Raw genomic sequence first — 23,310 nt, 5'->3', positions numbered from 1 at the left:
TTATTAATTTCTTCTTCTTTCTTTTGGTAAGTGGCATGTGAGGATTCTTAAAATAACATTTGTATAGATGTTAAGCCCTGAGAGATAAAATATCTCAGAGATCAATAATGAAAACTATTGTCATGTATTAATTTCCTCTCCCTGCATATTTTGACTATTGATTCATGTTTTGAATTTCATTAGTTTGAGAGGGAAAGGTTTAGCAATGAAGTCTGGGCTGCCGATTTATACATAGCGGCAAACTGATATGATGGCGTGCCTTAAGTGCAAATTTTAGCCTATCTAAAGTTTCACGTAAAATAATTGATATGGGGGTTAACCTGTAAATGCTGTCATGATGATTACAGAAAGCCTTTATAGCATTTTAATAGGCTACCCTGTCATACTGAGGAAAATAATTAAAACAACAATTACTGGAGACTGAGTAAAAGATGAATAGATTAGCATTTTATTAAATCAGGATTGGATCTGACAGGATGCAAATATTGCTTTGACATTCTGTCGAGACTGAAGGCTGCTTGTCACTGCCCCCCAGTTCATCTCGAACAAGCCTATTGACGTGCTGATGTTGTGACTCTTTAAATGGCCCTCTTTATTGTCGCTTGTATATGATGACCTATTCTTGAGCTAATCTGTTGGCTGTGACAACATGGCTCTGTTAAAGGGGGGGGGGGTTGTGGCCCTGCTTGGCCCTGGCTGAGTGGGATAGGGAAGTGCAAAGGTATTGAGAGACGGACAACCTGCCTGTTGGCTTTGGTCTTTTCATGGGATTTGTTGAGAATGAGAAAAATATGAAATAATGATGTAATGAAAGAGAAAGATTTAAATCCAAGTTTATGAAACCTGCAGCTGCATTGAAAATATCTACAGATGGATGTCAAATTAAAAGAACACCCAACGTAAAATCTAAATTGTAAGGTGCTGGGCCAACATGAGCCTCCAGGAGATCTTCAGAAGTATCTCCCTTAGTTATGATTTTCCACTAATTTATTCAGGTTTTTCCTTTTATCTGTCACGCGTCGGTGCCTATCCCAGGAGGCTGGGTCAGGAAAGAAAGAGTTTGAGTAACACGCAGAATGTCCCATTGTTGTCACTTGGTCTTCACAAAGCACTTCTGTTACATCAGTCCCTATTTTGTTTGTTGTGTTTTATTCATTTCAACACATCATGCACTCATAATGCTGCCGACCTCCACAGAGCTCACATTCACAGTGAAACATTCCTCACCACATAATAAATGGCTACGGAGGCATCCCGAGCACTTGAAAGAAAACCAAAGAATATCCATTCCTGTTTTTCAAGTGCCAGATAGCAACAGCTATTATAATAGCTTCTGATTACTAGTTAGCAAAGCAGAACAACATGTGTGAATGTTAGGAAGGATGTAGGAAGTAGATATGAAAGCCAGTTTGATGTGGGATTTTTTTTCATGATCATGTTTAATAGTTGAAAGGACACCTATCACAGGACAGCACACAACCAATCAACTGCTCGGTACTTGGTAACAATCTGCTTTAAAATAAAATGATCCTGTTCAGTGAAACATGTAATTGCATTTGGAAAACATTTGCACACATTTGATGATCAAACCCTTTTCTCTCTGCGAGCAAATTATTTACCACGCAATACTGGCCGCTATTAACCAGCTGACCCATGCTGGATCAGGGCAGATCAGGCATTCTTCCAAGGGCCCTGAATCCCTTTATTATAGATACTATATTGTAGAGCAAGCAATTAATAATACTATTGACTCGTTAATGATCTTAGTCACAGAAAGTCACTGTAACATGACAAGCTGTAACATACATACATACATATTAAATTGAACTGTCAACCATTGTAAATTCATTCTAATATAATAAATAAATTCTGCTAATAGAACTGACGCTGGGCAAAACATTTTGTAATTTGAGGTACATTGTGTTATTTTTGTAAAATGTATTTGAAATTTTTACCAGTTTACATAATTATAAAACAGCATTTTATTATTTGTCAGGTCAAATATGTTGATTATATTCCATATTACTTGTTTTACGTCAGTCTAAACAGATTTATATATTAGCGTTTATATATTAACTAACGTTAGCTTTGTCATTTGGTTCAGTTACACCTGACAGTTACTAAGTGTAAATATCAATTAACAACTATTCAAATGGTTGCAAACTGCAATTTCACCGCTAGATGCCACTAAATCCTACACACTGCTCCTTTAAGAATGTTTTGTCCAACTACTATTTCCAAGGTCAAGAACGAATTTTCATATTCAATTTTCTGTCAGATTTGATTTTTGGTCTTTTTCATTCAGAACACATGATACACAAGCACATACATTCTTGATTTGAATGTAAAACGTCTTTTGTCAGGTTTGTCATTCACCAATTGCCACCTTCACTCATTTTTTGGAATCCATGGGAATAATAAACAGTCCATGTGTCAGCAAAAGCTGATAATCCATTAGCAAAAAAACAACAATCACTTTGTCCCCTTTTACTTTGCAAACTGCTGTTTAATATTTTTCTTTGTTCACTTCACTGTAAGGATTAGACATCATCATTCAGTGTAACGTCACCATAGAAAGACAATCAAATAATTACCCAAGGGTTACCAAATTATGTATGGCCCTAAAAACATCTCATGCTAGTTACTGTGAGCATAGGCATGTTTATCTGAGCAGTTTTTTTAGTATACTAAAAACTATATTTAGTTTACAGTTTTTGACCTTTATTCCAGTAGCCCTACAAAACATTACCACAAAAGGGATTCATTAAAAAATCCAAAAATCCATTTCAGCCTTGTTAGTTTCATAACAGAAGTTGCAGATAGTGACCGTATCCTGCACCACAGACCAGAATGAGTCTGTTGCTTGAAAGTCCTTCTGCAACAAGTACTTTAATTCTTTTAAAACAAAAATGCATGCATGATACATGATATGATTTTAACACTAACAGACACTACCAGCTCTGCTCCTCACAGCCTGTCAGGTTAAATAAGCAATACTGGATGCCCTTGGGACGCAGATTGCCGCAAGTTGTATTGTATCTGTATTGTCAACACTATTGGCAGCCTCAGGAGAACACGATGGACCAAGGTCCTTAAGGAAGGATGGAGCTCACACACACACATGCCAACACAAAAACACACTTGCAGAAAGACACACTTGTGCATCAATAGATGTGGCTTGATCCAAGTTGTTTCATGTCTGCTCCAGGGACTTTATCACTGCTTATCTCTCTGGTGCTCTGTCTTCTGGATCAAGCAGGTTTGCCTACACACAGCCACCTGTCTGAACACTCCTCTGATGAGATTACTCACACTGGGATTTCAGCTGTGTTTTTTTGTGCATGTGTTTTGATGTGATGCTCTCTTAATGCTACGAATGAGGGAGGACAGATGTCTCTGTGTGTATGTGGGTCTGACTGAAAAAATGAAACGGTGGATTTATTTGAAATGTTATGCCTGTTTATTATACTCAGTGAATTCAAGGAAATTATAGCACAGTGACTGGAGCAAATGTAAATTATTAGATTCAGTGCATTCCGCACACATTCAGCTAAATTAATACGTTCAATCTCCACACAAAGAAACTCGCTGCATCTCATTACGCTACAAAACCATTTGTTAAACAGTCTTAAACATAAAAAGATAAGAGCATGTCTGCTCATCAAAAATACTGATAAGTGAAGTAGTTTCTGAATACCCTGTGATTGGATTCAACCACATGCATTGTGGTTTTAAGCACTTAAGAGTCCATATAGTCACACATATTCTGTGTAATGAGCGATGCCAGTGGGACAATCAGAGACTCGATTGGCATCCCAAGTTGCATTTGAGACATTTCATGCTTTTCAGTCTGGAAAGCAAGACAACACATGGAAATTGATTTTCACAAATCACATTTAAACCATTGATTTGATATTTGACTCAGATTTAAAGACACGTGTCTCAGTCTGGCCGCACAAATCAGATTTCAGACTATTGTGTGTGTGTGGGCATGTATGGCGTTGAAATGATTTGCTTTTCACTCAACACCATTGGATACACCGTCTAAAGAAAAAAACACTTGTGAAGAAAACCTTTAAAACAACACAGCTCACTCAATTTCACCTGCAAATAAGTACTAGTTGGATAATTTCAGTAAAAGAGGATTATGTTTGTTAGGCTTGATGTTTTGAAGAGTATAATCTGGGAGTGGGAGTCATGTATAGTATGTATGAGACTGTCAACGACCTTTCTCCATGTTAATTGTGGGGTTGGTCGTTCATGCATGTGTGCCACAGTGAGTTTTTACATGTGAGATGTATGCTTGTATCTGTAAAATGGATGGATGAATTTACAGCCAACCCACGCTGTTTCTGTCCTCCCAGGGGGATTTGTCTTCCCTTCATGTCCATGAATACATGTCCACACAGAAATCATATAAATCTGTTCTTGGGCAGCATTTGACTGGCAAGCAGGGTAATAACCTTCCTGTTAGGAGGGATTAGCTGCAGGATGCAAATGGCAGATGTGACACATATGCATACATCATGTTTGCAGGTGCGGAGGTTTTCACACTGGCTGTTCAGAGGTGTTGAGAAGAGATCAGAATCAGTCATGTAGCTGCTGACACCTCACATAACAGAAATGTTTGATGAACTGCTGGAGACATTAATGAAGATGAATAGATGAAGATATTTATAGTTGTAAATTAGGTTTGTAAGATTTCCTCAGTCACAGGATGACAAATGCTGCATCTGGATGTCATTTCCTTGTGAATTTGTAAAGGGAAAGAAATTAAGTCAGAGATAGCGGTTGTTTGCTTTTGTGTGATCATCATTCACATGAACTGGACTAATGAGAGAGCCACAAGGTGTAAATAATGGAAGCCAGTCATAACCACTTCTATCTTCTAACAGCTTGGAAATGTTAATCACTAGCCTGCTACCATTACTTACACACATAGTGACATACAGATGTATTAACCATTAACCTAGTACGTTGTTTGCCAGAACATGTGTTGAGGTGAATCGTCACGCCTTGTATTGTAATGTATTCATTTACTGCAACCTAACACTGATGTTTACCACTTAGTTGGCTGCTTGAGTGCAACATTTTGGTGCTAAATTAGATTTTCCACCTTCATGGGTTGGTAAGGATGCCCTAAATGCACTATAAAGATTTAAAGAATTGTTTTTGGAATCTACACTGGTTCGCTTTTTTGCCGAGAGTTAGATGAGAAGATGGACTTTCCTGGCTGTACGGGAAATATGAAGCTACAGCCCGCAGCCTGTTAGCTTAGCTTAGCATAAAGACTGGAAACAGGGGGAAACAGCTATCCTGGCTCTGTCCATAGGTAATAAAATCCGCCTACCAGCACCTGAAAACCTCACTAATTAACACATTTTATCTTGTTTGTTTAATCTGTATAAAAACCAAAGTGTGAAAATGACATATTAAGTTTTATGGGGGGTTATGTGCCAGACTATTTCTTTGCCGGGATCAGGAACTTTCTGAAGTCTCGTTGTCACTGTGAGGTTGCCAGGCAACCAGCAAGGACTTCAATATGTATTTTAAATACTTTTTTTGTGCTGATTAAACAAATGAGATATAGTTATTTTTTAGTGAGCTTTCAGGTTGCTGGTAGGTGATTTTTATTTTTATTTTGGGCAGAGCCAAGGTAGCTGTTTCCCCCTATTTCCAGTCTTTGTACTAAGCTAAGTGAACCAGTTGCTGGCTGAAGCCTTATATTTAACGCACAGATATGACAGTGGTATCGATCTCATATAATTCTTGGCAAAAAAGCAAATAAGCATATTTCGCAAAATGACAAACTATTAACTTTAAAAGTAAATAATGACAATCAAACTACAAAATGTCACAGCACTAGCCATCAGGTGCACAGAAGAGAAAACAAATAGAAAAAAGAGGATGTGTAAGCACAAATTTAAGATGTGTTTTTCTAACACAACACAATGTGTGCAGAGCAGTGTACAGGGACAGAAAAAATATTAAGCACTTATTGAGAAAGGCTTTTAAATTTGAAGTCAAACCCCAGTGCAACTACAAAGGTGTCATATCCTTGGTCGTAGTTACTGCTGTTTCTCTTTTTCGATGCAGTTGGCTTTTCACACATTTTGTCATGACTTTCCAGACTGTGCCCCTTGACATATTAAAATCTTGCAGTTTATTTTGACTGGTGCAGCTGCAATTTGGTCACAGATGATTTGGCCTCTTTGGAGCAATGTGCTGATTACCAAACCTCTTTCATAGCTTCTAAATTCTGCTGATTAGCACTAATCTTGACTTACCAATTTAGCTAAATGTTTAATAGTGATTATGTTACTTCAAAATTAAAGTCAAAGACTTTTTACATTATTATTTTACTGTATGACTGTCACAAATAATGCACAACGCTGCTTGGTCCCTGAAAAGCAGGGGACAGCTCTGCATACAGCAGCTAAAATGTATGAATATTTTAAGACTTTGTTCTTTATATTTCACCACAAACATTGTTTGAGTCCGTGTTTTTAGTGTAATCACAAGCTGACAGGCTTTCTTTAAATATACATGGGAATTATGCTCCTAAGGCCAGATCTGTGCATTGTTACTCGTGTTGTCTCATTTGAGAACATGAGGTGACACATACCTGCTGATAACAACTTTAAACCTAATTAGTTTTCTGTGGAGGCAGCTTGTGCTATAAACATTGTATAAATAATTAAGGTTCAATTTCCTCAGTTCACCTTTCCTGATGATAGGTAATTTAGGCTATCTGAACCAGCACCAAAACAAATGGCAAAAGATGCAAGTTTCTACTTTCTTACCCAGACTGGGTGTTTGGTTGATCCACCACCACCACCAGCTGCCACTAAACACTCACCAACAGTGACACAAGAAGGACCCAAAGCTCAGATGACAGTTTTAGTTGAGCAAATGACATCACTCTATATTTTTATTATTGTCAACAGATCCCATGAAAAGACCAAACGCAACAATATGTTAGTCCATTCCTCAATACTTTCCAACATTCCTCTCTTATCTGCAGTGGTAGAATGTAACTAAGTACATTCACTCAAGTTCTGTACTGAAGTGCATATTTGAGGCTCTTGTACTTTACTTGACTATATAGATCTTTTGCCACTTTATACTTCTACACCACTGCTTTTATTTCGCAGATAGTTACCAGTTACATTTCAAATCAAGATTTTACATAGAAAACACAAGATTGTTATTATAAAATATGATGCTTTGTTATAGAAAAACTACCCAACAGTATACAAAGTTATTAAAATAAGCTCCACCTTGACAACGTTGAAATGCTTCTTACGTGTTATTGCATCACTATTAATAATCCCATAATAGATGAATAATAAATATAACAATCTGAATGCTTGGATACTTTTGAGACATACAAGTACATTTTGTTTCCAATACTTCTGTACTTTTACTTGTAATGGAGCATTTTTATAATGTGGTACTTTTAATTAAGTAAAACATCTCAGTACGTCTTACACCACTGCTTATCTGTGACACTCCCCCCAAGCAAATTTGTTCCTACTAAAGACATAAACCTTTAAAAACAGATCACAAAAAGTTCATTTTAAATGTCCAGCAAACACTTGTTTATGGCTCAGTAGATCTGAGTAAATCTGTTCAGATTAAAGTTGGGTCGAGCTACGATGGAAATTACATGAGATCAGTAAACCTGTGAGCCAATAAGAATGATATTATGATGATATGATGATATATGAATTGTTTCGCCCTAAAACTTGCAACTGGAGAGAGAAGGAAATGTCAGTCGATCTCTGTACACACTTATTAGGTCTTGAGAAGACCTAAATAAGCCTAAATAAGTGAACTGTGTGGGTGTACTGTGGGTGTGTAGGGGATTTAAAAACTATAAGTAATTTCCTAAAGCAGCTGGGCATTGTAGTATTTAGCAAATGTTGTTCAAACACGAGAAAAGAGTGCATTGTTGGGGACTAATTGCAGTATACAGTATATTTGGGAAAATAAACTACAGTGACCATGTTCGTCATAATGAGTCATTACAGCGGTGTGGCTCATTGATCTGTTTTTGATCATTTTTGGACAACAATGGAGCTCCTAAGTACAGAGGAATAAAATATGGCAGGCTTTGGCTACACAGGCAGTGGATAAAGTCATTGTTGGTTTTGGTCTTTTCATGGTATTTGTTCACAGTAAGAAACAATTTGGCAAAACAATCCCAATTTAAGGTCCACCTACTAGCTTTTTCTGGAGATTTCATCCATGTCAAGTAATTTTCCTGAGAGGAGTTTGCTCAGTTCTGTTGACATGGGAGCTAAGTAGCTGTTATGATTTTATCCACTTGCACTCCACCTGCATTAACTGATTCTTTGGCCACTTGAAAGCAGCGGAAACGAGCTCTGAACACGACACTGACATATCTCCTTATAAAGTTTATATGGCAAACATGTCAGCAAACAGTTCCTTATTTACACATCCAGCAGATACAGAACAACATTAGCATTAATTTGAAGTCATGTTTCTTTACACCTGGTGAATGTAAGTCCAATATTCACGGTGCTGAGCAGTTAGTGTACATGGGATTTATTAGAGCTTTTTCACTGAAAACAGCATCCTGGTATGACTGAAAACGATGCGATGATAGCAGTGAGAGTGAACCAAAACAGCGAAGTTGTGGGCCAGACAATGAGGTGAAAGATGCTAAAAAGCTCCATGGAGCTGAGGGAAACTGCAGATTCGGGTGATAATTCTCGGTAGATTTGTCACTAAAAGCAGAGTTGTATGTGTTTATTTGCACATAACAATTTCCGATAATTTGTGTCTAATAAACACAATGCTGTCTATTCCATGCGTGGGGGCGCATGTTCATAATTGTCATGGGATGCATTCATGTAAGCGTGTGCATGTGGACAGTACCCTTCCACCCATCACCCCTGAAAAATAGGGCTCCCTGAAAGCCACAGGGTAATTTGAACACCGACTACAAGCAACCCCTTACACATTACACAGTCATTTGATCAGTGGTTAATATAAACATTTTAATAAGAGCAGCTTTAAGGACTTCTTGGTTGAATGCTCTGTAAAAAGCTGGATTGTAAATATGGATTGTTTTCTCAAGCTACTATTTCCAAGTTCAAGAATAAATGTTCTTGCTTAAGAACAATACCGAATTTCACGAGCCTTAACCTTTAAACAGTGCATACCCTGACACAAAGTGTTGGCTGTTAGGTCTGTGGGCGGACAGGTCCACGGAGAGTAATTTCTAATTTAGGCCACAAAACTAACCAGCTTCAAGCCAACTAGGGTAGCCAACAGTCAACAACGGGGCCTTTTTAATATTGATTTGCCTTGTACACACACAGGAATACAAAACACTTGTCTTCATTTCTGTTTTCTTCTTTACACAATGAATGCAGATAGGCGTAGAGCCACTCTTTTCTGCCGCCCACAATCCAAACTCTTTGCATATGCGGTGTATCTCTTTGGCTCTAAGCGTGACGTACAGTGTAATAATATTTTACCGTGTCGGGTTACACAACTACAGACATCAGTGGGCTCATCCACAAACACATGCCTGATGAACAATTGGTTGGCTCAGATGCTTTTCATGGTCACTTAATTGTTTTGTGTCCCCTCATGTAAAATCCCCTTATTGAATTAATACATTAATTAAATATTTTCGTTAAGAGCAGTAATTAATGCTAAATCAGAATGTACAAAGGTATTAAGTCACCACATTCAACTAATGGTGACCAAGGTGTGACTCATTCATTTTTCCCTCTCGGGTTTTGTGGATTCATAAATGTGTGAGGTAATTTTTTAAATTCATGTTTAATTTATAATGTTAGCTGGAAGCAATGTCAGGATGTTTTTGTAAGCAGCACAGCTCTCCACCCATTGTTACCCTGTGATCGATATTAGTGCAGTCTGACCTAAACAGTGTTGTGACTCTTGGGGAGGACAATGTCAGTCTGTCCATCAGTTCATTGGTCCAAAGCCAAATATCTTGTCAACTATTGGATGAATTGCAATGAAAGTTGGTACAGACATTCATGGTCCTCAGTGGTGGAAGAAGTATTAGTATAAAAATATAGCAAAAGTTCTGCATTCAAAATTATATTTATAAAAAGTACACAAGTTATAGCAATAAAATGCACTTAAAGTATCAAAAGTAAAAGTACTCGTTATACTGAGTGGCTCTTGTTAGTTTTATATTTTTATGTGATTGGGTCATTGTTTTTGATGCATTAACATTTAAGTGTTACTTAAAATTAGCTCCACCTTGACCAACTACAGCATTTAAGTGCTTCAGAAACTCCGAGGTACTTGAGGAAACATATTTATTAAGTTGATCATATATTTTGTATGTAAAATCTTCATCTGAAAAGTAACTAATAACTACAGCTGTTAAATAAATGTAGCGTAGTAAAAAGTACAATATTTTGATTTGAAATGTGGTGGAGTAGAAGTATAAAGTAGCTAAAGTAGAGTACAGTACTAAATGTACTTAGTTACTTTCCACTACGGATGGTCACACTCATGTTGCCCCATCAGACTTACCCTGTTTATCACGGTGTTACACTTCATCACTGTCAGATTTCATTCTCGTCATTGCTTTCTGTATCACAGTTAAATGCACTTTATTGACAAGAAGGGATATGATCTCATGATATTTATCTATAAAGCTCTGCTGATAAAGCTTTGAAACCACCTCACTCCTCTTCTCTCATTTATTAGAATCTTGTAACTACAGTATGTAATGCAATAATTAATCGACCTTAGACATGCCATCTGTAATCTTGGCAGGTACCACGTAACTTTTAAATGGAATTAACTGCAAACAGCTGTTGAGCTAGAGTCTTACATTCTTTGGAGATTTTAAAGCTTTCCTACTGATGTTTTTTTATGACCCTTGTTTCCATTTATTATTTTTGTTACTTGGTTGTCTGATTTTAAATATATTTATATGTGGTTGCCTGATTGTAAATGTTTTTTGCTCTCAGGTCAGTCTTGAAAATTATTGATTTCAATGAGACTATAAATCAAAGTTAAATAAAGTTAAATCTATTATTATGTTACACAAATACATGCTAAATTCATGCTATGCTTGTGCAGCCCTTCCATTGCTATGCCAACAGTACTCAGCAGCACTGACTGTTGTCAAGTGTGTGAGGCCACATTTTCTCTCAGGTAAGTTTAGACACATTCAGGGTCATAGTTTTGGTCTTGAACACCGTACATTCACAGACAGTTCTGTTGCCATTGTGCATCAAAATTATATCTAAATGTTTTGGGGTTTTCTAATATTTCAATTATTAATAACATACTAAAAGATTGTTACTAGAACGCTATGTTAAATCATCCCATTATGTTTTGAAGAACATAACAACCATATTTTATATAGAATAATTTATTATTTTATATTACCATTTCCATTAGAAGGCTTTTACATAATTTGTTTATTATTTAATCTTGTATTTACCTTTGGTATTAATTCTGCAGTGCTGGTTTCAGTGTTTACACTTTCATATTTCATTTCTTTATGCATCTATTTTTGTTTAAATGTCCATAAATCTCTATTTTGTCAGCAAAGCGAATCTTAAATCCCTCATGAGTCGGCTTGGTTGAGTAAAACACGTTTATTTCCCATCAGACGTGTTGTTATTAATCTTCATGGCCCTGATTCCTCAATGATCTTTGCTGTCATGCTGTTGTGAAAATGTGCTTTCAGTCGCCTCATCTGCCTCTCACACAGCTGTGTTTTTGGAAAGTAACATCTTGACAGCACCTGAACCTGGCAGATTCTCAGGTTCTGATGATTAAACAATGGCCACGATGTGATTTTCTGGTCTGTTCATTATTCATGGCCAGAAAATGGCAGAAACTGTTGTGCAGACTTACAGTAAAACAATATCTTAAGGTGTTTTTTGAGGAGTTTTAAGATGCCTTAAGGGCATTTATTCTGCATGTGATTTGATGAATGATGCTTTAACTTACCTAGGATGAAGCTGTTTAAAAGCATGTTTTCAAGGAAAATTTCAAGCTACAGCATTTCAACAGTGTCAAAAACGGTACCTTTCATTTCTGGATCCATTTAGGTCATTGGTGTTGTATTGCCAGTACAGTAACATGTAGAGGTGACATCATGTGATGTTTTTCAGCAGCACTGGAGATGACTAAAATTAGATTTTTGGGGCTGATACAGAACTGACAGTAAAATCCTGTTATATCGATATATCAAATTATATCTTGTATCTCAAGATATTAAACAGTCATCCTCTGAAATGGCTTTAAAATAAATATAATCACCAAAAGAAATAAAAAGATTTGTGACCTTGTGAAAATTAAAGCATTGAGTTGTGATCAACAGAAAACTGTTTCTCAACATAATATGATAAGATACAGAGATAGAGATAATATTTTCAAAAATAAAGCTGCTGTTGTATCACTGTAAACGTTACCATTATGAATTCACATAATAGATGCTTTGTTGAACATTGATTTATAAACTCCTAATAACAGCTTACCTTAAAAGGAGGCATATAAAGTCTGAAAATGTAACTTGCCCAAAATAGCATCATGGTAAAAGTGTGAACTGAAATAATTTTTTGTGGTTACATAAGCTAATATTCTAGCAGACAAACAACTCTAAATAATTTGCCAGTCTTGTGGAAAGCCATTCTCATTTCATATGCTCATATTGCTGCTGTGTGCGCACAGCAGTTATCCTTGTAGCCTGTTTTGTCATTTAGTGGAGATATTCATAGGAGACTCATATTCCAGCTTTAAACAAGGGAAAGCAAGCCAGACTCCTACCTCTTTATGGCTGCATGGAGACCAGAGTGCAGCACAGCGCACTTTGTGTGTCTGACTGAGCATGTCAGTCGATTTACGTCCTTGTTTCACATGACAGCGATTCATAAAGTACTTTAATATGTCCCCCTATCTATAAACCTTCATTCTTAACAGAGATGGATTTCATCATGTTGTGTATCATGTTTCCTTGCTGCAGCCAAAACCTTTTTTTTTTCCTTCTGTGTATTTGTACATGCAGAGGACATCAAAGCAGCCGCCACCCCCGGGTTGCCACTGCACATTTACTTTGTCTGTGTGCTGGTTTGTGTGTGAATCTGTGTGTGTGAGAATCTGGGGTAGAGTTTGTGTGGCAGTGGATGTGTTAGGTTAGGGGATAACATGAATGACTAGTAAGGTGTTTTGCTTTGTGGCGTGACATTATGTTAATGACAACCCACTTAAACACATAATGAGTTTCCTGCTGCATGATTCATCCCAGTGTGTATATTTCGTGAAAGTGAAAGCAGATTGGGACACAACTGACATGTAAGTGATGAACCACGTGCTGTCTAAATATGACATGTTTTCCCTATGTGTTGTGATTCAACAATGTGGATCATATATGAATAAGCATGCTGAGTATGTAAAAACATCAGGTCTGTGTGGAGCGAAGAGGAGACTTTAATGTTACTCAAATCAATACATGAAACAAACATAAATGCCATATTTCAATCACATTTTCCATCGTTTGAGGTTTGACTGGCACTCCTTTGATTACATCATCGCCTGACTGGAGCATTAGCGCCACCAACTGTTTATCTTGACAAATCAACTCGTAATATTCACATAACGGTAGTGAAGGGAAAAGCGCATTCATTTGCATTTTCTTTCGACGATTTTCTGTAAATTCGGTTAAAATTTGCGCTACATTTGGATGGAGACCTGGCTAATGAGAACCATGCTTTTTGCCAGTACATGGTGCTGTTAACTCATAGGCTATATGAAATGATAAAAAAATATGGTGGTTAATCCTGTTTGCTTATTGACCTGCATGTAAGCCATTTTTGTATATGCATTGTAGATACTCTTGATAAAATCTCTGCAATCAGTTCATTTTTAACAATATCAAATCAGTATCAAACTGAGCGTTGAGTAGCAACTGCTGCGTATTTCTTTGTGAGACAGTACGATACCTAAAAACTGATTAAATGACAAATATATGCTGGATAGTCCTTTTTACTTGTTGACAATTAAAAGCAAAGTTGAAACAAATAAAGAGAGCCGCCATCTTAAATACCCACAATCCATTTGATAAACAAACGTTACATACCCCACCTTTTGCAAATACTCAATTACAAAATAGAAGAATATATATATATATATATATATATATATATATATATATATATATATATATATATATATATACATTTTATATTAAGCACATCATATTAGGCATAACACATATAGGTGTTACTTTGATCCCTAAAACAATAGAATGATAAACTAGACAGAGGTGCCTCTTAATAGGTAGTGTATAATATATATATATATATATATATATATATATATATATATATATATATATACATACACTACCTATTAAGAGGCACCTCTGTCTATCTATGACAGCTTTTCAGCCTGAGCCATTTCAGGGAATACTATCTATTGGGAATACATATTTGGTATATACTGTGAATTTCCTTCTGTATTTTTTGTATATATATATAGCCTTGATATACCATAAAGTAAAATCATATGTAAAGAGAAATGCTCAAACATGAAGCACACCAAATACAAAATGGCAGTGTTACTGTTAGACATGTCAGAAAGTATTAGAGACATGTTAGAAAAGCAGTTACTACTGGGTCTGTATCAATAATATGCCAATGTTCTTTTATTACACTCTCTATGGCCTTGGATACCAGTGAATATTAAGTGGCACAAACAACTCTATTTTCTGTTTCTTTTCGGTTAGTATTAGCAAGGCATTCAGTTTGTGACATGTTGGAAAAACGTGATGAAGCACTTTTAATCTAAGTGTCTTTATATCCTCTGTCTGAAGCGATTTTCGAGCTCTTTAGTTTAGGTGTAGAAGTCTTCATTAGAGCTGCAAATCCGTCTGATACGGTTGAAGATTTTTCTTGAGAGATATTGGATGATATGATTGACCATGAAGCAAAGCGTTTCTATCTGTAGGTTTTTATCCAGCACCCATCCTAGTGGACTTTGGGATGTGCGTGTCTTTTTCATAATTATTTTTTTTATTGACAATTAAAAGCAAACCATTCTGTTTTAATTGATGTTGTAGATACTTCACAGTCAGGTAATTTACTGAATGTGAAGTAAATAGATCTGGTGTGCTGATAGTAATGCTATTGCTAGCAAGCTAACAAGCTTGAGAAAGACATTCATTTGTTCAATATAAACAATTTGTGACTTTCCAAATAATGTAGCAAGTAGCTTGTTTGTTAGCAAACACTGTAAGAAACCTATTTCTTTCTTCAATAATTTACGTGACTTTTTGCTACACAGGATGTTTTTTTTCAACCTCTCCTTTTTTTGGATTGCTGGTCAGTCCTGTGTGGCCTGTAATTGTTGTTGTTTAACATTGTTAAAATGACAAGGGGTTCAAAATCAAATAGCAAGTGCTTAAGATTAATAGTTTATCTAATAGAACAGCAGCTAGCCCAGGCGGGATGTTGGGACATTGGCTCTGTATTTCTGCAAGACTACGTATACGTTGCATCAGTGCTGCTATCATCTAATGTTCATTTCTTACCAGTTTTTAAAATCTTTGGATAAAGACCTTTTTCATCATTTTGATATTGCCTCATTGTTCAGTAACATTTTGGGAGAAAACACTATTAGCCCAACAGTATCGCAGGCTCTTTACAATCATGTCAGTAAGTCACCTTCACTCTCCTAGGCCACCTCCACAGTCTGACAAAAATACTTGCAGGAGACAAAACAGAAATCCATTAAATACTTGATGCAGCCGTGAATGAAGTCAGTACCTTTGCAGCTTTGAAACGTCCCTGTGGACTCATAAAGCCACTGACCCAGAAGGCTACCAGGTTGTGGAGAACATGCAGTAATTTTGTGTCAGTGCTGTCAGCAGCAGTGTGTACTTCCCGCTATGTTCGTACAGAGACACACTTTAGGTGAGTTGTTTTTAGAGTGGAAATCTGTGCCGAGTGCTGCTACATGGATACTGTATGACCCAAGTTCAGGTCCAGAGAGAGAGAGAGAGAGGAACATGACTGAAGCAATGCATGCAGTCTGGGTTGTGCGCAAGAACAACCTCTGCATGTGGAATGAATTCCAGGCAGGAGGCAGAGAGGAGGAAACACTAGCACAAGTGCAGCAGGCTTCTCAGCACTGGTATGTTATCAACACACCAGGTTTTTGTCTGTGTACGTACATTGTGTGTGTGTGTGTGTGTGTGTGCGTGCGTGCGCGCTCGCATATGTGTGTGTGCTGTCTGGTAGATGGTCATGATTGGTGTGTGCACGAGGGAGGATGGGGCTTCGAGACACTGATTGGTTGTGCTCCCTCGTAGGGTGTGGCCAGAATATGAATGACTGCTCCTGCCTTTTGCGCTGCCAGGTTTTGGGGACAGTTACCGAGGAGGGATGGGGTGTTTGAGATTGTGCGTGTGAAGGGGAGAGCATCGGAGCTTGTAAGAGGAGGGAGGAAAGAAAAGGGGAGAGGGTGGGGGGACAGAGAAAGAAAAAGAACAGGAGCTTGTGAAGAGAAAGAGGGAGGGAGCTTCAGGAAGCGAGGCTGGACTACTGCTCAAACACTGCAGTCTTTCTTTGGCTTCTCTAAGGAAACTGTCTCTCTTCTCCCTGCCTGTCTCTCCATCCTGCTCCGTCTTCTCTCGAGGCTTGGCCATGACCCCGGTGGACACCTTGATCTCCTTGCCCACCTAGAGAAGAGGATAGAAATTCTGTAACGGAGGGGAGAGAGAGAGACGAGAAGAGCGGACACCGCACACTTTGCCTCACTGATGAGAGTCTGGAAATTAATTAGCCGCCGTCAGCAGAGAGGGGCTCAGAGTGAGGTGCAGGAAGAGAATGAGAGAGAGAGTTGAAGAGGGTGAATTGCTAGATGTGTGAAGAGCCGGCTGTGGAGAGAGGCAGAGTAACCCCTAGACACTTTTCAGAGACAAAAGGGACAAGTTAGGGCAGAGGCAAAAAAGAAGCGAGGGGGAAATTGGGCAAAGCAGCAATTCAACAGGGATACTAATTCAAGAAGTCAAAGAATGGTCCGCTCGCATGCGTTATCCATCCTTTCATGCTTCTTTTCAACCTTCCTCTCACATTCGTAACCATCCTTCCCTCTCATCTCCTTGCCTTGTTTAGTTCTTTCCTTTTTTTTGCATGTCAGCAAAAGCACACCGAGAGCTACAACCACATGCTGAACACTCAGCCACGATTTAGACCAGAGCGTAGCATTTCATTGTCAGTGGATGTGTGATCTGTTACTGAGTGAAAGAAGTGGATTGGCTGAAGCAGGGGTGCCATTACCTCCCAGCCGAGAGCACCTGCTCAGGAATTTCCCATGAGACCAGGTAGGACGTTTCTGGTTCATTTTGCCAACCCAAAGCAGCTGGAGAGGTCAAGTCAAAGCCTTCCAGTCGTTTACCTGATTGAACTGTTACGAGATGAAACTGCAAACCAGTTTATCTCTCAGAGCATGACACCTGTGTTTGAGCGATTACAGCGAGGGAAACAGGGACGTGCAGATGTGTGTGTGTGTGTTGGGATTATTTTCTAAATACACAGAATTACACAGGTGTTGCGGCAGGATTATGCAAAGTCTGCTGCTGAATATAGTGGCACTATAGGATTAAAGAGAACTCCAGTCAAGTAAATGGCAGCACATTATCTTCCACAGATTAACACAGATCAAGTGTGATCACACTTGGGGTATAATTAAATCAGCCATTCCCGGGTTTGACAGGGGTTATAATTATTTTGAGCTAAACTGGGGATAGGTTGAAACATTGCTGAAATCCGTCTCTGAGCCCTCAGTGGAATAACTTCTGGTCCCTCGTTGTGGACTTTGCTCAGACCTGAAGTACACAGAGTGACTATTAAAGACTCTTACAGGCTCATTCAGCTTCCATAATGAGACGCTCGAGCACAGACGAGACTCCGTACCGGCGCAGTCCGTCTCTGGACAGCAAACCCGACACGCCACCGTTCACTTCTGGGTTTCACCGCTTCAGTGGGGAGTTTGAGTATAAGCGGCCGCCGTTTGCATTTGGCTTTCACACGACAAAGGGGCCGCAGACGTCCAAGGGGCGCTACGCCCAGGGGAAGAAGTATGTGGTGTTTTACCTGGACCTCTCCTTCATATTCCTCCTAGAACTGCGGCGCTGCAGGATGGCCGAGGGTTGCATGATGGCCCTGCGATATGGAATGGTCTTCTTCAACCTCCTTTTCTGGGTGAGTCCCTTTTTATATTATACTTTTTCCATCTCTAAGTGTGCGTGAGTTTTGGGGGATGTTTGATGTTTTGCTTTCTTCACTTTTACATTTTTGTATGTAAATCTCTGTACATCTCTGTCCCACGGTTTTTGTCTTATCTTGATTAGAGGGAGCTCTGTTACGTGTGTCTGTGCAACCAGAGTGATGTGAAAGGAGTGAGGAGGGGGGGAGTGTGAGAAAGAGACAGATCATGCATTTAGATCATGTGTACAAAGCCCACTACGTGGGTGAGTCGAGTTTTTTCTGTTCCATATACAGTACTTTAAGTGTGGGTGTACACTGCATTGTTTGCTGTGTTAGGCTTTGGCATATTTGGAGCTTGCATTGTGTGTACACTAGTTAATCACAGTGTTACCGTTGTGATGTAATTCACCTACCTCTGCTTCACTCTCCTCCCTGCACAATAAGGCTTCTCAGCCCATCAAAGCATCTGCTGTCAATCTGCTCTATCTGGCTGATCTTATCTGTCTGCCTTGGGGATGTTTGAGCTTCGGTGTCTGTCTGCCTCTGTCAATCCCACTCCGATAGCCCCATAACAGATCTCTTTCATTTGCACTGTGAAGCCTGTCATGTTCCACGGCTGTGCTTCACATTTAAAGATCTCGATCTATGCTTCATCTGTGTGGGTTTTTTGTTTTTTTTGCCACAGACTCCCATTGTGCAATCCGTTGCAACTTGTCAGTTTTGCTGGCCTCTGTGGTTACCTTGCTGGGATTCCTTTTATTTGTCATACTTCTTTTCTTATTGTTAATGGAATGAGATGAAGCCTTGAACTATGAGATGCAATCTAGCTGCCAAGATGTAATCTCCCTCAGGGCATGAGTGACCTCTTCACCTCCACATCTTCTGTCAGCTATAAACTGCTGTCAAAGAGGGGTTGCAGTGTTTGTTATTAGTGCACTCTATCTGTGTGAGTGTGAGTGTGTGTGTGTGTGTGTGTGTGTGTGTTGCCGCTGGGGATAAATAATGACCACATAACATGACGAGCTGTAGCCTTCTCCTGAGAAGCCAATCGTGTTATGATCCTCCAGGTAAGAACAGAGGAGCTCTTCCAATAAAAAGTTCATCCAAACTCGGACTTGATGAACTTGTACGTCTCATTGGGTGATTTCATAGGTTTTGAATGTGACCTCAATATTCTGTTGAAAGTAGTGGGTGGGATGGCGGCTCTTGGGCCCTCAACACAGATTATATGAACACTGAACCAATCGAAATACGTTTGATTTCAACTTTACTTTCAGTTTCAGAGTGAAGAGTTTACATCCTGTGTGAAAAAGGAGCACAGAAAGTGGTCTCGTCACCAACAACTTTCACTTAGATTATTATTAAATAGATTATTCATATCAGTGAGATTCCCAACTCCACAAGTTCAACTGTTAATAAGATCTGCACTCTGCAGCGTAAGAAACAGGTTTTATTATTGGACTTACTAACTTACTATGAGCTGGTCTTTTAGGGATGTGATTTTGAACGAGGAAGTGAGCGGTTGAGTGGTATATGCGCGTAATTGCTGAGGGGGACACGCCCCCAAATATACGAAAGAGGGACATTTGACCCCCCAAAAATTGTCATCCATCGATGAAGGTTGAAGCTCATAATTTCTTCTGTTTAATTACACTCTGTCAGGTGGAGGCAGCATTCATTGTACTAGGCATAGTGGCGTACCACAAAAGAAGATACTCCATGCGCATGTGTGTGTGTATATGTGCAACTGATAAGATGCGGGTTCGAGGTGAGCGCCAAGACATTGTATTACACAAACAACACTTGCATAACAATATTGTTGGCAGCATGTCGCAGTTTCAGAGTTTGTCCGGGGCGAGAACAAAAACTTTGTAGAACTTGGCTAGCAGCCAACCTCCATATCACTAGCTGTTGTCCTGAGGTCTTTGTCTCTCTTTCGGTTAGTTGCTTCACTAAAACTAACAATGGTGATCCTGGATCTCTCTCACTCTCGCTCTCACTCCTTGATACAGTAATACCCGCCCTGGCTAATGACAACCTAAACCTGAGAGTCAGATAGTGGCCTTGTATATGACAAATTGGTCTGGTGGGGATATCCTTAGTTAATTTATCTTTATTGCTGATTTCCCCAAATCATAAAATACAGCTTTGTCTATTGAAACAGTGATCATCATTCATTTAAGTAATTTACTACCATCAAAATGATAGTGTGTGCTCAGTGCTTACACCATGCTAGAAATAACAATTTTACATTTTTGAAAACAGGACTACAAGGAATGTCAGTAGTCTACTAAGAGTCATTCTCTGCTTATTTGTAATAGACAGAGATTGCTCTTCTTTGTGATGTATTGATCCTACATTAAAGCTGCTGGGCTATAAAGTTGCCATTTATTTAGCCTATTTCCTCAGCGATAATATCCGTTAGCAGGGGCAAAACTTCAAGCAACAAGGACAAAATGATTGCTGGTTCCAGCCCCTCAAATGTGAGTTTTTCCTTCTTTTCACTGTTTTATATCACTGTAAATTGAATATTTTGGGTTTGCAAGTTTGGGACTGTTGGTTGAACAAATGAAGACATTTGAAATCATCATCTTGGGCTCTGGAAAGTTGTGATTGGCATTTTTCATGTTGTACATATTTTCTAACATTTACTAGTCCAAATGATGAATCGATTATTTAAAACATAAGACAGATTAACCAATAATGAAAACAACTATAAGTTGCAGTCCTAATAGAGTGTTGCATGGATGATGTACAACTCAGAATTTAGTATAGCCCAGGTTCCCTAAAAAATAGCCAACAGGATTTTTCCATTGGATTCCATTTAAATTATTGCAGAAAATAAGCTCTGTGGCAAACAAAAGTTTATGATACTTACACATTTTGTTCAGCAAGATAATCTTCACACATGAACACCACTTTTATTATTTTTGAAGCGTAAATGCAATCACCAAAAGTAAAAAGCTAAGGTTAGGCTATAAACGAGCTACACCACGGTTGCATGAATTCATCGTCACCACTAAGCTTCCAACGTAATTTGATTTTGCACACTTACCTCTTCTACAAAATCCTCTTTGCGTTACCTAGAATAGTTTGCAAGAGCGCAAGCATAAACCATAGACTGTATAAAAAAAAAACATCGAGGCTATAAAGACAGACTAGTGAGTAGATGATTTTCTGTGTTCGGCCTGATGACATTGAATGTCCCCGACAACCTCTGATGTCTCTGTATTTACTAATGTATTTTATGTCGTAGAACAAAACGTGAAAATTGAGGAAACCGGAAGTGCAAAAATGCTAACTCATTTCTGGGTTTTAGGACTCAGCACTCAATAATATCAATGTAAAATCCAAAACGGCGCATAACTTCTTCTTTGCTTATGGACTGGAGTCCTGCTCAACATCATTGTGCTTATTGATGCCCCAAGTGACCAAAGGCTATATTGCAACACTAATAATGAATTTCTGAGTATTGTAGCATGGTTAACGCGTCTCAAAACTGTGTGAAATTTCCTGAATTGTCATTGAGAAACTCACCTTATTCCCTCTACTGGGTTTGTATTATAGAAATTCATTTGATACAGAGCTTTATGAGCGTTAAATGCCAGAATCCTTTGAATAGCCATCCAGGACTGTGATGTGTACTGCAGTGTGATTGTCCAGTTTTTGGACACAAAACCAAAAAGTTCTGTCATGCAAGAAGTTACATGTCTTTCCAGAGGCAGCAAGAGAAAAAAAAACCCTTAAAGAACTGGGTAGTTATAGTATGTGCAGTGACAGCTTTGGCTGGAATGACAAAAAAAAAGTGCCACTGGGAGAATCTCCGAAAGGAAAGTATAAGCATATTACATGCCTGTTTGACTGACATACACCATAGCAATAAGCACCAAAGACATATGATATATAATATGTAAATAAGAAAATCTCACCAGTTACCACTTTAATCACTGACTAAACCCACTGACACTGCAAACCTCTTTTGTAACATTCGTAAGATACCAACAACACCAGGAGAGCAGCATCAACGACAGAAATAATCAAGAGCAGAATCAGTCTGTCTGCTGAGTGCAGAGAATGTACAGGAAGTTGTCATGTTGCAGATATGTATTGACAACTAGATTAGAAAGTGACAAACTGCGCACACACACAGAGAAAACCTTCAAGTGTAATATCCATGTCGATTTATATGAACCTTGACAGTGTCAGCTTAACACTGTTTAATTTTGTTGTGGAGGGACAATGTGAATCCACATGCTGTGTGAGAAGACTGACACATGTGACAGGCCGAAGTAAACTATACAGTCTGCAAATATACAGTACAACTTGTTTTTAATATAAAATACTTAATGTCTGTAGGCTTAAAATGTGAAAAGTCTGTGTCTGAGCTGAGCTGTGGTCAGCTTGGATTCACAGCAGTTACAACGGATTGCAGTGACAAACCAGGGTGATGGCAAATAAAATATATCAAAACATCAATAGAAACTTTCTCAAATGACTCCTGCAGCCTGATCTACTTCGCTGCTGTCCATCTGTATTCTCAGTATGTTCCAAATGCTGCCCTGAGAGCAGCAGGAGGTGGAGGAGAACCAAACTGTGGTCAGGATGCTTTTTGTTGTGGCTGGTAAAATAAGACCAGAAGAAGATGTGAAACTCTGACCTTCCTCTGATGGGATTTTTTAATTAAAACAGGTGATATTTTTTGAAATAGTTTATATTTTTGAAATAATTTTTTAGAAATTGCAAAAAAAAAAAGGACACCTGACCAAAAATGTATTTTAAAAAGTCAGTCAATTAGGTACAGGCTCTTGTATTCTTTCTATTTATTTCATGTTTTTATGGATTTTACAAAAAATGTGTTATCCACCATGCGAGATAGTTTTGCTACTTGTGTTTCTTTTTGGCTACTTATTTTGTTTCCACTCTGAGTAATTCCATCAATTAATCTTTTGCTCGCTGTTGATTATAAAGCATCAAATAACTATAAATAATAACTAATTTCAAAGCTCCTTCTTGGTGGAAGTAGGTGCTTCACTGCGTAACAAAATACCATGTGGCAAATATCTAC

At 38.4% G+C, this 23,310-nt stretch overlaps 1 protein-coding gene across 5 annotated transcripts in view; it reads left to right on the top strand.

Moving 5' to 3' along the window:
* tspan4a (tetraspanin 4a) overlaps positions 1 to 23,310 on the top strand; it is a 121,914-nt gene that overhangs the window by 11,588 nt on the left and 87,016 nt on the right. For 2 of the 5 annotated variants that reach the window (XM_044193099.1, XM_044193108.1), the window contains exon 2: positions 18,160 to 18,239. In XM_044193099.1, coding sequence (XP_044049034.1) covers positions 18,177 to 18,239 — 63 coding nt within the window. In that variant the 5' untranslated portion in view covers positions 18,160 to 18,176. Of the gene's footprint in view, positions 1 to 16,439; positions 18,240 to 23,310 lie in introns of those variants that run through there. The other 3 variants (XM_044193090.1, XM_044193081.1, XM_044193073.1) reach the window with 3 other exon arrangements.

Source organism: Siniperca chuatsi, linkage group LG1 (assembly GCF_020085105.1).
Source record: "Siniperca chuatsi isolate FFG_IHB_CAS linkage group LG1, ASM2008510v1, whole genome shotgun sequence".
In the NCBI taxonomy this organism is placed as follows: Eukaryota; Metazoa; Chordata; class Actinopteri; order Centrarchiformes; family Sinipercidae; genus Siniperca; species Siniperca chuatsi.
This window is presented reverse-complemented; position numbering and strand designations above follow the sequence as displayed.